This window comes from Bos mutus, chromosome 15 (assembly GCF_027580195.1).
Source record: "Bos mutus isolate GX-2022 chromosome 15, NWIPB_WYAK_1.1, whole genome shotgun sequence".
Taxonomy (NCBI): Eukaryota; Metazoa; Chordata; class Mammalia; order Artiodactyla; family Bovidae; genus Bos; species Bos mutus.
The window spans coordinates 6,221,346-6,238,682 of NC_091631.1; the positions used below are offsets into that span (position 1 = coordinate 6,221,346).

General features: G+C 56.7%; 2 protein-coding genes across 2 annotated transcripts in view; both read right to left on the minus strand.

Moving 5' to 3' along the window:
- Positions 1 to 7,486, minus strand: part of MAPK8IP1 (mitogen-activated protein kinase 8 interacting protein 1) — an 18,683-nt gene extending 11,197 nt beyond the window's left edge. The window contains exon 1 of the mRNA XM_070383460.1: positions 7,201 to 7,486. Within this exon, the coding sequence (XP_070239561.1) occupies positions 7,201 to 7,301 (101 nt within the window). The 5' untranslated portion in view covers positions 7,302 to 7,486. The remainder of the gene's footprint in view (positions 1 to 7,200) is intronic.
- Positions 7,487 to 9,778: 2,292 nt separating this feature from the next.
- Positions 9,779 to 17,337, minus strand: part of CRY2 (cryptochrome circadian regulator 2) — a 36,154-nt gene continuing 28,595 nt past the window's right edge. The window contains exon 12 of the mRNA XM_005907599.3: positions 9,779 to 11,897. The gene's annotated coding sequence lies outside the window, so the exon portion shown is untranslated. The remainder of the gene's footprint in view (positions 11,898 to 17,337) is intronic.

Consider the following 17,337-nt stretch of genomic DNA (forward strand, 5'->3'; position numbering starts at 1 on the left):
CTTCCCTCCTGCTTCTCCAGGCACCAGGAGTTCTGGGTCCCTCAGCTGAAGCCCCAGGAGGCCTTTTGTGGAGGGAAAGCCATACAGACCCTTAGTCCCTCCAAGTTCAAGGAGAGCAGCTCCTTGAGGAGGAAGGAAAAGATGGAGGGGAGGGGGGCAGTGGGGGCAGGAAGGAAGGAGGAAGGTCCCCTCCTGAACCCACTGATCCACCTTCCCCACAGAAACCGGCCCCCAGAGCGCCAGAAGACAGCTCAGGCTGAAACACACGACCCGCTGCAGGTCAGGTCCCCAGCTTCGCCTCTAGATCTGGGAACCCCAGCCCTTCGGAGGCAGCTGCCCTCATCACCCAGGCCTGCTTGCCCGTTTGGGTGAGACGGGTCACAAGGTCTCACCCACACTAGCATCTGGCGACTCTACGGCAAGGGTTTGGTTTCTCGAGACCCCCCTGACCTTTGGCATCAGTCTTTATCACCCAGGCCCCCTCTTCTGAGTTAACCTCATCGCCTCCCACTCTGGCTCCCCAGTCCTCCCCTCTGGCTCCTCACTGTCCTCTGAACGTGCCACCCTCAGGCTCCCCCTGCCTGAGCCGAGCTCCCCTAAACGGACAGACAAGTCTCTTGTGTTTCGATGTTTACGTCACAGCCTTTCCCTTGCCATGTGCCATCAGTCACAGCTGCATTCCACCAAGAGCAGCTCTTCCTAAGCTGCTGTTTCCACCCAGGAGGAGGTGGAGTCAGCAGTGCCTGCCAAACAAGGGTTAAATGGTAAAGTGCTGAGGCTTCAAGCTGAGCAATGCCAAATCCCAGCCAGGCATCTGGCTGCCCAGAGGCTCTTCCTGTCTTCCTGTTCCTGGCTCCTGGGGAGGGAGGTCAGGGTGCGAGCTGACTGACCATGGGTCCCCCCATGATATCTCACGGGGCCCCGCTGTGATGGGGTCAGCTGCAGTCCAGGGGTCCCGCCTGTCTCTCTGCCGCCCTCTGAGTACTGAGCACGGCTGCCCAGGGGGTTCTCGAACCCTAGCCTGGGCTGCCCTACTCTGAGCAGCTTCCCCACCTCCCTTGGGCTCCCCCACAGGCCATTCTCCGAGGGGCCACCAAGACCAACACGTGAAATGCAAGTCTGGTCTTATCACCCAACCCCAGCTCAGAACCCTAACAGCTTCCCCCCATCCTTACGGGAAGGGGCCCAAATTCTCACCTGTGGATCCTGCCCCCGCCTCCCACCCTCCAACTCTTAGGCTCCTGACCCACTGGCTCCCTGATGGGGCTGAAGAGCCCGGCTGTGGCCTAGGTCCCCCGTGCAGGCATCCTGGGGCAGGGAGTCACTGGAATTTTCCCTGTGGGCTCTGTGACCAGAGGCAGGCTCCCCTGAGAGGCAATTGGCCCGTGAGGGCGGCATCACGTGGGGGGCCTGACCTGACAGGTGCTCAGCGACTGCTGTTGAATGAATGAAATGCTGGTGTCCCCAGGTCTTTCTAGACTTCCCCTTCGGAAATCTCAAAGCCAGCCCCCTCTTCAGCCTGACTTCCTGTGTGCCCCGCACCCTGCCTGCGTGTCTGGGATAGTAGTGGGGGCCTCTGGGAAGATGTTGCTGGCCGAGACAGCAGAGTGGGGGGGCGCCAGGCCCAGCCTCACCCTCAGAGGCCCCTCTCCATCCCACCCCAGCTCTGGGGGACCCTGGGGTCAGGCTGGGTTTTCTCCTCTGGTCTGGAATTCCTTTATCAACCCTGTCCACACTGGGGTCATCTTCACTGAAAACTGAATCCAACCCAAGAAACCAGTCCCACAAGAACACCCCTACTTGGGGTTGTGCTCAGCCCGACTCTTTTGCAGCCCCATGGGCTGCAGCCCGCCAGGCTCCTCTGTCCGTGGGATTCTCCAGGCAGGAATACTGGAGTGAGTTGCCATTTCCTTCTCCAGGGGACCTTCCCAACCCAGGGATCGAACCCAGGTCTCCTGCACTGCAGGCGGATTCTTTACCAGTTGAGCCACCAGGGAAGCCCAGCTGCACTGGCAGGCAGGTTCTTTACCACTAGGGCCACCCGGGAAGTCCCTGCTTGGGGTTAGCAAGCATCTAATCTGTTTAAATACTTTGGTGCTGATATGGAGCAAGAACTCTGGGATCTGGTGACTCGACTTTCGGGAAACAATCCTATGGAAACCATCCCAACCTTGGCAAAATCTTTCTACACAAGGGTGTGTGTCCCATAATGGAAACCACCGCGGAGTCTGGCACGCGGGGTCTTCCAGCCGATGGAGCATTGCTCGCTCCCTCTTTGGGATGAACGTTATAAAGTCTGTGCTTTCAACTATAAAGTTGAAAGTGGGAACTAAAGACAGAGCGTGTCACCTTATGGCTCCACGTGATGACTCGCACACAGGAAGAGACCCTGACACAAATACAGCCTGGGACGCGGTGGGATCTGGGGGACGTCTCTCCGCAAGTCCGCTCTGGGTCACGCCCCCGAGCCCCCGCCCCTCGCAGAGCCGGTTTCCTCGGGGTAACTCTGACTTCCGCCCCGCTCTGCTCCACACTTGAAGCCCGGGGCCGTATACTGCAGGCACTAAACAAATGCTTGTTAGAAGCAGCGCTGGTGGACGCAGGCCCTGGGACCTGCCCGTGTCTCTGGTGCCGGGCAAGGCCAGGCCCACGGTGGACGTGCCTAGAGATTTCTTGAATGAATCCAAGAGCAGGGCCGGCTGCAGAGACAGCGCCCTGGACGCGCAAGAGCGGGAAGGGGACCCGGGGCCCAAACTGCAGGTCCCCCTGGGGCCCCAGGAATCCAGAGGCCAACTTAGGGTTCTGACATCCAATCACTGGGTTGAAATGCTGCCTTGGCCACAGCCGGCTGTGTGAGCAGAGTCCACGTTCTGTCTCATCGCAGCCGTCTGGGGGCAGTTGGGGTGGCCCCAACAGCAGCAGCTTTTCACTGCCCCCCAAATGTGGCAGGTTCCCAACCTCTCCCTTCACTCTGTCTCCCTGGGTACGATGTTCCTCCTGAGGCTTCAGGTCATTGCTCACTCTCCGAGCAGAGACTCCCAGGGCCTGTGGCCCCACCCCATCCTCCTCTTTGAGCTCCAGACCCCACACAAACTGCCTGTTTGAACCGTCTAACTGGGTCCCCCCTCAATCAGCAACCTCAGGCTCAGCCTCAAGTGACATCATCACCCCCGCCCGTCATCACCCCCACCCGCCAAGCCTCTCACCTCCCACAGGGGACCGGCCTCATCCCAGGCGCCTCTCTCCCGTCCCCCGGGGAGGGGGCTAGTCTACCCTCCAAATGTCCCTCCCCTGAGCCCCGTCCACACCCTCACGACGGCCGGTCTCCCAGTGGCCTCCCTGCCTCCCTGTCCACTCCTGATCAGAAGCCCAAGGCACCACCTGATGCTGTCCTTCCCGAGACCTCTGTGCGCTCCCCTGCTTGTGAGGGGACAGGCCAGGGTCCCCACGGGGCCTTTGCGTCCCTGCACGCCTGCTCTCCGCACTTGGGCCAGCCTGGGTGTCACATACCCCCTACCTCTTCACCCCTCCTCTTGGGTGACCCTCACTCGCCCCCCAGCCTGCGCTGAGCTGACCCTGCTCTGACCCAGGGCCCCTCCAGGCCCCTGGCCCGAGTCACCAGCTCACCTACCACCTGTCTGGTAAGGCCTTGTCTGTCTATCTGTCCGACCACATAGACCATGTCGCCGCCCGCACGACAGGCCAGGCCCTCATCTGCACCTCTGGCATGTCTCAGTGAGCCCGGCAAGGTGCAAGTACTTGGGTTTTTTGGGGGGTGAGGTGGGGAGCCGGGCAGCACAGCTTACAGGATTTTAGTTCCCCGACCAGGGATCGAACCCAGGCCCTTGGCAGTGCCAGGGTGGAATCCTAACCACTGGGAATTCCCGCAAGTTCTTGCTGAGTGAACGAAGAACAGCTGAGTACACAGAACTTTGTGAAGAGATGAGTAGGGGGCCCTCGGCTCCTGCGCCCCCCAGGCAGCGTGGGGGCCAGAACATGACCATCGTGTCCAAGGAGTCCTGAGACCCGGTGCAGCCCCAGCTCCGCTGCAGCTTGCTGTGTGCGCTCCAGAACCCGCTCAGCCTCTCTTGTCTCCCGCTAAGGAAGGGGGTGGGGGTGGGCTGGTCTCTAAGGTCCTCTCATCCACGCCGCCTTCGGCACACCCCGGAGAAGCCGCTCACTTGACCCCCCAGCAGCCTCTCACACGGACTGTGCCACTGTCCCCCTCTTCCTCCTGCCACCTAGCTCAAGGAATCCTCTGCTAAGACTCTAAATTCTCTCACAGAATTTCCTTAAAATGAACATGTATCACTTTACCATCCAACTTTCTTTTATTCTTTTGTAGGTGACAGAAGTAACTTATGCTTATGGTAAAAATAAGAACTCAAAGAATACAGAAGTTTGTGAAATAAGTGAAAATCCCTCTCCCACACCGGAATCAAAGGTAATTACTAGTAACTGGTTGGAGCATTTCTAGAATCAGAAAAAAAAAAAAAAGGTTTATTTACACCAACTCTCAGCAAATAAATGCTCGCCCTCTTCAGATCTACACCCGTGTCCCCCTCCACAAACTCTCCTCCATCATTATTCCTCTGGGTCCTCTCTTTCCAGGGTGGCTCTGAACTCGACCTCTGCCTCTTATCTAACCTCTTCCCGTCTCAGTTTCTTCATCTGCAAAGTGGGGATAACGACAAGATTCTGTTTATGTGGTTCTGGGCAGGACTGGGCGCCCTTGCACAAAAAGTGCTTAGAACGGCGCCTGGGCAAAGCAAAGGCCTCCCAAGTGGCAGGGTTTCCAGCGTTCTTCTCTGAACTCTCCAGTTGCATCCCCAGTTAAATAATAAAGCACTAACGCCTTACTGAGCACCTACTCTGTGCCGGGCTTCAAGCAAACTGAAGTTTAGGTATTGACGTCTTGTGCCTTCTGGAAGCGGACAGTGGTGCTGGGTCACATGCACGTGTGCACACACACGTCCACACATGTGCACACACACACAAAATAATACCCACAAGAATAGCCCTACGTGAATGTAGCTCTTCACAGCCTTGAAACACTCAACATGTGTTGTTTCAACCAAGTCTTAGGGCCGCCCTGAGCAGGGGCCAAAGTAGGCATCGTGGAGAAAAAACTGGCCCAAGGCATTCGGCACCCACTCTGAGCATGTGGCTAAGGGGATGGAGCCAGGATTCAAAGCCAGGCCAGAGCCACAGGGGAGCAGTTCCACCCGGGCTCCATCAGCCGAGCTCAGAACTGTGAGAGGCGGCCAGGGAAAGGGCAGCGGGGGCTGCTGGAGCCGGCAGGGCAGGCCTCAGGGCCGGAGACACTGGCCTTACTGTTCACATCTCCACAACCAGGCCCTGGTGTCCCAGAGGGCCAACCCACGCTCAGCCTTGGCACAGTGCCACCCTCGCCCACCGGGCCCAGGGGTGGGCACACTCACTGGTGGGCCCTCCTTATCAGTCACTGTCCCTCAGGCGTCCAGGATAACCTGCCCGCCGGGGCAGCAGGAATGGCAAGCGCTCTCACCTGGGGAGGGGGAAGCAGGCAGGGGAGGCCAAGCTGTCCTCCGGGCCAGAGGCAGGGCCTGAAGGTAGAGTGGACTGAGCATGCAGCCTCAGGTCCTGACTCCCCTCGGGGAAGCCACCCGCCTTCCTGAACTTCAGTCTCCTCATCTACAAAATGGGCAGCCCCATCCTGACGCCCGGAGTGGTGGGGAGGGAGACCTCAGCCAGCCCCAGGAACATGCCCCGAGCAGGAATGAGCTGTCTCAACGCCTGCTGGTGTGAAGGGTGACGCCTGTTGAGTGCCAACGTGATGCACCTTAAGGAATCAATATGAATTAGCTCATCAACAGATGAGACTCAGGACCAGGCCAGGCAGCTAGAAAGTTGGTGGAGCCAGGATTCGCATCCACGTCTGTCCGAGGGCTGTGCTCTCCCACCACAGAGGGCCCTCCTATAAGGAGGGCAGCACTGGTGTGAAGACAGCGCAGTTCACACCGGGTGGAGTGAGTCTCAGACCTCGGCCTCCTTACTCTGAGGCTCGAACCACAAAGCCCCCAGCCCTGGAGCCCGGCCTCCTCCATCTGGTCTTTGGCAGCTCAGCTCGGGGCCTTCTGGGAGATTTCTAGTCCTGATGATGAGGCCATTAGCGATCCCTGGAGGTCCCTGCCCACCTGAGGGCCGGGGAGCCAGCAACCCCTTGGTCAAGAAGAGGGGCTGGCGCCAGAGCCCAGCTGGGGCCCGGCGCGGGTGGGGGCCTCAGGAGAAGGGCAGGCGCCAGCTCATTACACGGACAAACAATGGGGAACGGAGGCCTCTTTCTGGGGACTCTGGAGCGGTAACCCCTCCTCTCCTTCCTCTCCAACCCGCCAGGATGAGGACAGAGGGACGTCCATCCCAACCCCCGCAACACCCACTGCCACCTCTCCGAAATCCACCTCCCAGATGCCTAAGGCCAGACTAGGGGCAGGGAGAGAGCTGAAGGAGGAGGTCAGATCAGGGTCCAGGGTACTCACCCCAGCAGGACCCACCCCACCAATATCCCTGGCTACTCCTGCGGGCTCCAACCCAGACTCCCCCTCCCACAGCCGGGCCTCGATCTCGCGGGTTCAGGCTGAGCCTTCGTTCGGCACCTACACGCACCCGACCAGGTCAGTGCTGTCCCAATCCACAGAAGGTCCTGGCCACGCCAGGCCTGGGAGTTGGGCCCCTCTGGCCAGGCAGGGCTGGGGGAGGGGCCTGCGACTCTCTCCAGCACCAAGGCTGTCGGTCGCCCCAAGAAACTGGGACCCGCGGGGCACCCCAACCTACTGCCATCCTCTATACAGGAGCCTTCCGACTGGGCGCAGGCAGAGTCCCAGGCTTCCTGCCTCCTGCGGGATCTCAACGCGGACCCCAGACCCCGCCGCAGCTCCAAAGTCGGAGGGAAGGCGGCCTCCGCGCCCCCTCCTCCAGTTCCAGCTCAGGATCTCCTCGCCTCGGACACGGAATGGCGGAGGGAGCCGCACCGCGGATATGCATCGGCCATGAGTCTAGACTTGAGGATGACGGGGACTCGGGAAGAGACCCCATCCCCACGCCGCCCTCTCGTTCTGCGGTTTCCCATGAGTGTGTGTTGCGGGGCGGGTGCGGGGTGGGGCGAGCCCGGGCAGATCGATTTAGGCTGAAGGGTGGGGCGCGGCGGCCGGAGAGCCTCACCTGAAATTGGGCGGCGACGCGATGTGCAGCCCCAGGAACGGGGAGGCGGCAGGCGGGGACGCGGCCCCCCCGCCCAGGCCGCCGCTCTCTCGCTCCGCCATTCTCCCGCACAGCCCTGGCCATCCGGGCGGAGCGCGGCGCGGAGGCGGCGGCGGCGGCAGCGGGGAAGGAGGCACGGGCGCGGCGAGAGGCCGCCGCCGCGGGGATCGGCTGGGGACTGCGCGGCGGGCGCACCTGCGCAGGGCAGGGCGCGGCTCCAGACCGCGCGCCGCTCTCGGGACTGGCGCGAGCGCCTCCGAGCGCGCTCCCGGGTCCTCGGCCGGCCTTGGGTACGCCCCGCCCCGCCCCGCCCCTTACCCGGGAGCCCCGCCCCCCCCCGCTGCGCTCTCCAAGGTGCTGAAGTCGCAGCCCCGCGGTCCCCCGAGTTTGGCCCCGCCCCGCCCTCAATCCCACGCAGTAACAACAGCAGCTTCCCCTTCCGCAAAGCCCTCTGTGTCCCTGCGGGCTCTCTTCCTGGGGTGGGCCTAGCGCCCGGGTATGGGGTAACTAATGGCGGGATCTTGGTCCCTGGGACCCGAGTTGACCCCCTCGCTGCAGACAAAGGCAGTCAGGAAAGGAGAGTCGTGGAAGAAGGCAGAAAAACACTAGTGGGTGTTGGGAGCTGGCTCCTAGGACCGACAGACTTTTGGAGTGAGGTGGTGTGAAGTCACAGCCCGGCTCTCCTAGCAGAATAGGTGGTGTGACTTTGCATTAGTGACAATAGTCCTAAGGTTTGATTTTTTTCTCATCTGTGAAATGGGGACGATAATGGTCCATCCCGCAGTCGTGAGGATGAAATGTAATACAAACGTTGGCACTGGAGGCTGGGAACACCCCACCTCCAGCTGGGAACTAGGGCTCACCCCTTGAGGGGACTCCCCACCCCTCCACCCAAAGGCTCTCCCAAGGGTCTCCTCTCTAAAGAGTGATTTAAGCCCTATTCAGCCCATAACACTTCTAATGGTGAATTGAGCCCTTCCTTTTGGCTTCTCTCAGCTTCTCCCTCCTGTCAGGACTTTGACGTCACCTTCTCCTCACTTAGCACCTCAATTGTATTTCCTGCAGAGTACCCCCATTTGCACTCAGACACCCCATAGCAGGCTTCTCACATTCTCTAAGACTTGGGGCTTTTCCTCCTGCCCCTACGGTTGACTTCTTGGAACTCTTTTGATGGTTTTTCGGCTCCCTCCAGTGCCTCTGCCCTGCACCTCCAGGTCATGTTTCCTCCTGGACTTCTCTCCCCTAAGAGGATTAAGCCTGTGCATTCTCTCACAGAACATGGACTTCTGGGCACTCAGGCTGCTGGGCAAAGCTAGGTGCCCAGCTCTGGTGGGTCATAGAGCCTCTGCCAAATCTCACTGGCTTGTATGGCTAGTTGAGAGAGCCACAGAGGCCTGTCCTTCTGAAGAGGCAAACTGTTTCACAGCTGTGGAGCCCTATGGGCAAACCTAGCCTGCCCACTGGTTGTGCCTACAGTGTAGTGCCCAGAAAGGAGCAGTGGGCACCTGCCCTGCAGCAAAAAACCCCTGAGCTCCAGTTCTGAGGTTAATGTCTAGACCTGAAGGCCTTTGCTACCTCTCTTCTCCCTGTTCCTGGGCCCAGAGGGGACACATAATCTTGCCTGTCTTGGTTCAGGCTCCTTTCACTAGGACCAAAAGGTAACCACTTGCTGCTATGGTGTTACTTTTCCTTCTAGGAAAGCAGTTTTGCCACAGTGGCTAATAATTTTTCCTTAGTGTGTGTGCTTCTCTACTAGGGAGCATCCTTAGGTCAGGAATGTGTATGCGTGTAGGACAATTCCACCTTCCAGAATCTTTGGCTCAAGAGCACAGGTATATTAGCTCCCAAGGCCAAAGCAAAGCCGTATTAAAGAGAAGGCAGGAGAAGGCGGGAGAGGGAATGCCAGGCCCAGGTCTCGGCCATCAGGAGCTTCAAAGCAGAGCTGAGAACTAGACAAGTCCCAGGGTCAGGTTCTTCCTTTTCTCCTTTCTCACTCTGTGCAAGGCAGCTTGTGATATCGTTGGCATGGCCTGAACCCCTTCTCACAGGAACTTGGGATGTGAGTTAATAAAGCTCTCATGTCCAGCGGTCCAAAACTGGAAACCCTCACACAGTAGAGAAAGGGCCACTCTGGCTAGATGGTATCAGACCAAGTCAGCGTCCAGGCTCTGGGCCTGGCTTTCCTCTGCACCAAGCAGCTGCAGCTTCCATGCCAGAGTTAAGAATGGACTGAGGGCCAGGAGAGGGCCCTGCCATTGACTTATCCCCAGACTGGGGGCGTTGAAGTGAGCTGAGAGGCTGGGTCACTGCAGGAACCTCATCCCAGGGCTGGCATGCTCCACACCATTCTGGCTGACTGACCTCCAACTCTGACCAAGCTCTGGAGTCGAGACCACTAATTGCTCTAGCTGCTCAACTAGGAACCTCCCTGGTCCTCCATCTCCCACCCACTCTTCCCTGCCACCTCCAAGGTAGGTGAGAGGCTCCTGGTTCACTCAGGTTAAGCCCTACTGCCGCCCAGTACCCAGACCTCCCACAAAATTGACATTACAACTTTGCTCAGATAGGATCAGACATTTATGAAACACATGAATATTCACAAACTGTGGGAGAAACACACTTTCTAGCAATACAAAATCTCCATATAAAGTGCATGTGGCCTGCGACCGTCTCCTCCCCATGCTGGCCCTTGGGTCAGGACTTGGGGTAGTGCTCTGCAGGAGCCCCCAGGGACACCTGGGCCAGGAGAGGGGAGACACGAAGCCATCACAGAGCTTCAGGCCACTGGATACCCCCTCTCATTTCCAGTCCACTGGGAAAGGGCCAGCATGCCAGGGACAGTAGGGAAGTAGGGGGCGGTGGTCCTGCCAACATATACCTTAGGGAAGAGACCCATCATCAAAAAGGCAGGCAAAGGGAATCATCCTGCCGTCTGAGATGCTGTCAGACAAGCACTGACTCTGGCCCTAAGCCCTCCGGCCGTCCCAGTTTCTCTGCTCAGTCCTTCCAGGCTTGCTCTCCCCTCCTTTCGGCAGCAGCCCCCGATGCCCTTTCCTCCTGGCTAGGGCTAAGACAGCAGTAAAGCCCCCAACCCAACACTGCAGAAAAAGCTGTTTCCCCCATGCAATACGCGACATTTCTCATGGGTTGACACAGATACAACAGTTGGACTCCAAAGGCAGCTCTCCGGCTGAGGAAGCCCGAGGACATCTCAGGGAGAAGCCTGTCAGTGTGCTGGACTGATGCAGGAGACAGGGGCCTGACCCAGGGTTTGGGTCCTCCTAGGACAGAGGAGAGTCGGGGGCAGGGCTGGGACAAGGTCACAGGGGAGGTAGAGAGAAGGCCCAGGGCCAGCTTAATGCGACACGTGAGGACAAAAACCCCATGAGGGGTTTGTCTCTCAGGCACACACACACCTGCACACACTCCTGTGCGTGCGCATGCTGTGGCTCAAGTCTGGGCCATGGGTGGAGGAAGACGTGCTCCAGCCGGCCACACAGTCCTCCTTTCCGTGGGGTCCTCCTCAGCACAGACCTCCAGCAGTGGGAGGGTTCATGTGGGAGCACCGGCTGCCCCTGGATTGCAAGCCCTTGGCTTCTCTGGGTCAAACGTCCCGCCTGCTGCAGAAGGGTTGGTGCGCTGGCCGGGACCTCAGCTGGGGCCCTTCCCAACTGTCCCTGGCTGTGCACCTGCCTGGGCCCTTGATGTCCAGCTACCGGGAGGGCTGATGCGGTAGCTCGGTGCTGACCAGCCCCGGGCAGACGACAATGGCTTCCCTGGCTGCCATCAGCCGACCTCGGGGGCAGGACTGAGGTGCCGTGAAGTGTGGCCAGGGGAGCCAGGGGGCCCTCCACCACCAGGAACCTGGCCTCCTCCTACTGGATGCTCTGCTCTGACGGTGAAGGAGCGGTGAGAGCAGGGGTTAACTCCTAGCCTCAGGTTTTCAGCCCCGAAGAGTGAGAGGCTCCTCTCTGCTACTACCTGTCAGGCTGCACACCTGGCACTCAGGTCAGGCCCCTGGTGCTCTTCTGTATGAGGCAGAAAGGCTGCAGATCTGGCCACAGCTCAGCCCCAGCTCCCCCAGGAAGAGTTTGGGGAGTCCACTGGCAGGGAATTTTAAAAGAAGAAGCCAGGCCAGGTGACTGTCTGGACAGCACCTGTCCCCTCCAGCCTGCCCGGCCCTCGGGGGTCATAAAGCAGGAACTCAGAAGGCCCCTCGCTGCCTCGAGAATCCCACTCTGCACACGAGCCAGAAATGCTTCCCCTGCTCCTCAGTCTGACATGGAGGGGGAAGGGGAAGGGGAGCAGGTGTCAGAATCCCACCTAAGGTCTGACCACCCTTCTAGGCAGAAGAGGCAGCAGGCCCCCAGGGACAGGTATGGGGTGACCGCCACCGCCGTGACCTCTAGTCCGGGGTCTGGAGGCTGAGGTGAAGCTGCTACCTGTCCTCCTCCAGCCCAGACAGCGTTCAGAGACACACGAGTGTACACAGATGCATGCACACACAACAGGTGGCCCTCCTTCCTCCGCACGCGCACACACACGCACACACTTTCGCTCCGTCTCTGCAGGTGATCAGCAGCTCTGCAGGTTGCACTCCGCTGCCACGGTGGCGGCTTGGGCACCCAAGCTTTGCTCACGGAGCCACGGCACTGCAGCTGCAAGAGAGACAGGGGCGAAAAGGAGCGTTCAGGAACTCTCCGTTGCCTGGGACACGGCTCCTCTGGCGGCTTCTCTGGGGAACCAGGGAGCGCCCAGAGCGAAGCACACGAGCCGCAGCGCCTGGGGACAAGGTGGCTGCTGGGTGCCAGCGGGACCTGGACGCTGGCCCTCTCCGAGGTGCTGACATGGACCAGCTCTCCCTGGCGGACTCTCTGGGCCTCCTCCGCCCCAGGCCTGAGGACGGCAGAGGAGGGGTCACTACCTGAGGCCTTGGGTGACACTTATTCAGATACGACAAGGGCAGTTTCTGTATCAAGGCACAGGGTCTGCTGCCAGAGATGGAGAATCAAAAAAAAAAAAAAGGCTGGAAGAGAAGCCAGCCAGGACCAGTAATTCTGAAGATGAAGGCAATGACTGAGTTTGGAATTAGCGGGTGAGCGAACTTCCACATAGAGATAAAAGCAAGCTGGCACTGTGCTAGAAGACTGGGGGGCGGGGGAGAGGAGACTCAAGGATGAGTCGTTTTAAAGATTTATAACATCCTGGATCTAGGGCAGAGGGAAGAGATGGCCTCATGCTGGATAACAGGACAGGGCAAGCCCATCACAATGCTGGGTTGCCTGTTTCAAGAGGTCCAGGGTGTCTGAGAGTGTAGAGACATGCGGGCCTCTGTTCAAAGACTGCACCTCTTAAATGATGATCAGGTGGATAACAAGACAGCCTACTGAGCCTACTGTGGGTCAGGCACTACACACGTGTGTTAGATTCGTATACAGATTTGTGTATGAAGCCCTGATCCCCTCAGAATGGGACTGTTTTTGCAAAGAGGGTCTTTAAAGAAGTGATTAAGTTAAAATTAGGTACTTATTGTGGGCCCTGATCCCAAATGACTGGTGTCCTTCTATGAAAAGATTAGAGCACAGACACACAGAGGTCAGAGCCTATGAAGACAAGGCAGACAGCAGCGATCTACAGGCCAAGCGGAGAGGCCTCAGGAGAGACCAACCCTGCTGCCAACTTGACCTCAGACTTCCAGCCCCCAGAGCTGTGAGCGAATGAATTTCTGTCATTAGAGTCACCTGGTCTGTGGCACCTTGTGAGAATCCAAGCGAACTAATGCAGCTTGTGACCCCATTAACCCTGAAGACACAGCCTTCATTTTTACAGATGAGAAAACTGAAGCCAGAGAGGCTACATAAGCTGCCCAAGACGACAGAATTCAGGAGTGACAGAGCCAAGACGGGAAACCTAGGTCCGTCTGCTTCCGCAATCTGTATTTTTGCCACTAAGTAATCTCTACATTACAGGATCTCCCATTTAAGACTTTCAGAGGATGTAACAAGTTCAACATGGTGGCATGAAGATTAACATTCAAACAACATCAATGGAAGTTCAGATGTTAACAGAAAAGGAAAAAATGCTCTCGAGAGTTGAAGACACTGGAGTCAGGGGTTCAAAATCAGTCTTCTGACACATGCAGCCCTTTTCAGGCAAATGTTAAATCCAAAGATTTTAACTGGATGATGATAATTCCTCTGGAAGCTGGGAAAAATCAAAAACAAATTTACGAGTGGATACCTGTATGGGACAATACTGAGTACCTCTTTAAAATATTTTCAACAATTCTCTCTTTCAGTTCAGTTCAGTTGCTCAGTTGTGTCAGACTCTGCGATCCCATGAATCACAGCACGCCAGACCTCCCTGTCCATCACCAACTCCCAGAGTTCACTCAAACTCACATCCATCGAGTCAGTGATGCCATCCAGCCATCTCATCCTCTGTCGTCCCCTTCTCCTCCTGCCCCCAATCCCTCCCAGCATCAGAGTCTTTTCCAATGAGTCAACTCTTCGCATGAGGTGGCCAAAGGACTGGAGTTTCAGCTTTAGCATCATTCCTTCCAAAGAAATCCCAGGGCTGATCTCCTTCAGAATGGACTGGTTGGATCTCCTTGCAGTCCAAGGGTCTCTCAAGAGTCTTCTCCAACACCACAGTTCAAAAGCATCAATTCTTCGGCACTCAGCTTTCTTCACAGTCCAACTCTCACATCCATACATGACCACTGGAAAAACCATAGCCTTGACTAGACGGACCTTTGTTGGCAAAGTCACATCTCTGCTTTTCAATATGCTATCTAGGTTGGTCATAACTTTCCTTCCAAGGAGTAAGCGTCTTTTAATTTCATGGCTGCAGTCACCATCTGCAGTGATTTGGAGCCCAAAAAAATAAAGTCTGCCACTGTTTCCACTGTTTCCCCATCTATTTCCCATGAAGTGATGGGACCGGATGCCATGATCTTCGTTTTCTGAATGTTGAGCTTTAAGCCAACTTTTTCACTCTCCTCTTTCACTTTCATCAAGAGGCTTTTTAGTTCCTCTTCACTTTCTGCCATAAGGGTGATGTCATCTGCATATCCGAGGTTATTGATATTTCTCCTGGCAATCTTGATTCCAGCTTGTGCTTCTTCCAGCCCAGTGTTTCTCCAGATGTACTCTGCATAGAAGTTAAATAAGCAGGGTGACAATATACAGCCTTGATGTACTCCTTTTCCTATTTGGAACCAGTCTGTTGTTCCATGTCCAGTTCTAACTGTTGCTTCCTGACCTGCATATAGGTTTCTCAAGAGGCAGGTCAGGTGATCTGGTATTCCCATTTCTTCCAGAATTTTCTCTTTAAGTTTGTACTATAATGACCTAGCCATATTTTTTCACTACAAGTAAATATATTCGTTACTAAAGTGTATACATGTTTATTGAAACATGCTAATTGACTCTCTTCTGCAACTGATAACTTCAGGACTGGAAAGTAAACAGGTGCTCCTGCCCACTACCTCCATTTCTGGTGTTCTCCCCACCTTCAGGGGCGAGGGACGATAAACGGTGCTTGAGGATTCCTTCGAACACGGGCTCTTACTCTGGGGTTCCTGACCCTTAAGGGGTCCAAGGACAGGCCTTAAGGGGCGGTCCACAGACGCCGTGACGTACATTTTGCTGTGTGTGGGAACAGGTGTAATTTTCCGGGGAGAGGCTCCATCCTTCATCAGACTCTTCAAAGCATGGGTAACCCAAAGAGGTGTTAAGAACCGATGCCTCAGCTTAGAAGATGAGGAGATGAGGTGCAGTTGGGCAGGTATAATACTAAAAATTCATTGAGGCCTACGCTCACCTGGATATGGTTTAGCCATGGGGCAGACCCGTGAAGGGAGGTGGCAATGACCTGGCCTCAGATGAGCCCCAGTGACCCACAACCCTCTGTGATGGCTTCAAAAGCCCACACAGAAAACCAAGGTTTGGAAGAACCAGCTCATCCTTGTCTACAAAGCTAGTCAAAGGCCTGGTCAACTACTTACTCAAGCTGCTCGATCAGCAGATAATTAGATGGTCTCTGTGTTCTTATTCTCAAGCTAGGACATAAGTCCGCAGAAAAAGGCGCTCGGGGAAATCAAACGAGGCCGTACAGGAAAACGACAGCCTCACTAAACACAGAGAAGCGCAGCGAGGGGAGAGGCACCAGGGGAGAAAGCGACGCATAAAACACCACTAAAGACAGAGCCAATCTCACACCTATTTCACTCTCTCAACCCGTCACAAGTGGCTGGAACACAGACTAGTTAATGACCTTCCCTCCGCGTGCCAATGGCAGTTAGGACGGCCCGTGTCCCAGGGCCCTCACATCCCTTCTCCCACACTGGATGCTGGCTCCCAGCCCGGGAGGGGCGTGTGGGCCACTGTGCACACCCGAGCCTCGTCAGCAGAGGAGGCCACTACCGCTCAGGGTCTGGAAGAAACGTGGCTTGGAGCTGTACCAGGCCTCCGTGGCCACCCTCCCCAGCACAGGGGCTGAGGTGCAGGGCCCGAGCCTGAGAGGGGCAGAAGGCCGGCTCCCAGCCCCGACATGAGGAGCGGGGAAGGGCAGGGTGCGGCTGAGCCTGGACGGGTTTTCAGCTGGTCCGTCGGCTCAGCCTCATTCTCCACTTTAGCTACTCGCCTGCCCTTCCTGCTGTACCACAGCAAAGGGGAGGGGTGTCTGTCCGTCAGCAGCTACTGAGTAAGCGGCAGCGAAAGTGCGAGGGGATGTCAAGTCCCAATAAATTCTCGTTTCAGGAACTGAGTCAGAGAGGCGAGAAAAACCTGTGTGCAGGCTCCCAGGACGGGCTTCTGACCACCACACAGCCTCCGCTTCCCCCGGGGCAGCGTCTTACAGACTGCTCAGTGCCCCTCACACACAGGTTCACGTAAGGACGGACATACATGCGGCAGATGTATGCCATTGTCAGAAAGACAACAAAGAGATTCCAGAAGTCAGGTTCTCCTCAGTGAAAAGTGAAATTGTTAGTCGCTCAGTTGTGTCTGAGTCTTTGTGACCCAGTGGACTGTAGCCTGCCAGGCTCCTCTACCCATGGGATTCTCCAGGCAGGAACACTGGAGTGGAGAGCTGTGCCCTCCTCAGGGGAGCCCCACGGCTAACCAAGCCTGCGTGAACTTCGGGCGGAGGGACGGGAGAGGTGGTCCTTGGCCATGAACCTTCTGTGTTCAACAGGCTTCTCTCAACAGATCAGTATGTACCAGCAGAAGGGCAAATAGATCCTGTGCACTGCTAAAATAATTGGACCAATACAAAAAACCTGCACACAATTGGAAGCTGATGGAATCCTGAGCGGTCAGCAGCTTTGGGGATTACGGAGAAGCAGCTGAAATGAAAGCTATTTGAGGCTGGCTTATTTTTCAGTTTTGTGAACATCGTACAGTAACCAAATGCAGAACAGATACTGATGTGGGTTTGAGGTAAGCATGGAACCAACTGATATCAGGATATGTTTTCCCACAAGATCAGTTTAAATCATTGTCTGGCCCAGGCCTGAGGCATCGGAAACAACAGAATAACAAACGAGAGAGGCTGGAGCTAAACTCAGCCTGAAGGGCCCGTGATGGAGCCTCCGGCTGGTGAAGTATGCTTATTCACACCAGACAGCTAGAGCACCTAAGCACGGTTGTGAATCCGGCCCTGAGTCACTCAGCTACACTGATAGAGAGGAGAAGGGGCGAAGGCAGTTAAGACTACCGACTCAGGCCCAGGGGCCACTGCTGTGTGGCCCGTCCAGCCCAGGGTGCTGGCTCTGACTGCGGTAACAATGACAGAATCAAAGACACCCTGAGAAGCACATGCAAGGCGGCGACGTGATTTCGTCTGTGTGGTGCATTTTACTCGGAGGCTTTTCACACACGGTTTCTCCTCTTTCCCCAAGGCTTGTGCTTGATGGGTGGGGCAGGTGACGAGATGCTGTCATCACTGATCACTGGTGATGATGCCCAGCCATCCTCAGGCCCTGGTGCAACCGCAGCACACAGCGAAACACAAGCGCCACTGAGACACTCCTCTCTTTCAGGGTTTCCGAAGAACACGAGTATCCGTCCTGTCCTCTGACCTCCAGGCCCCACT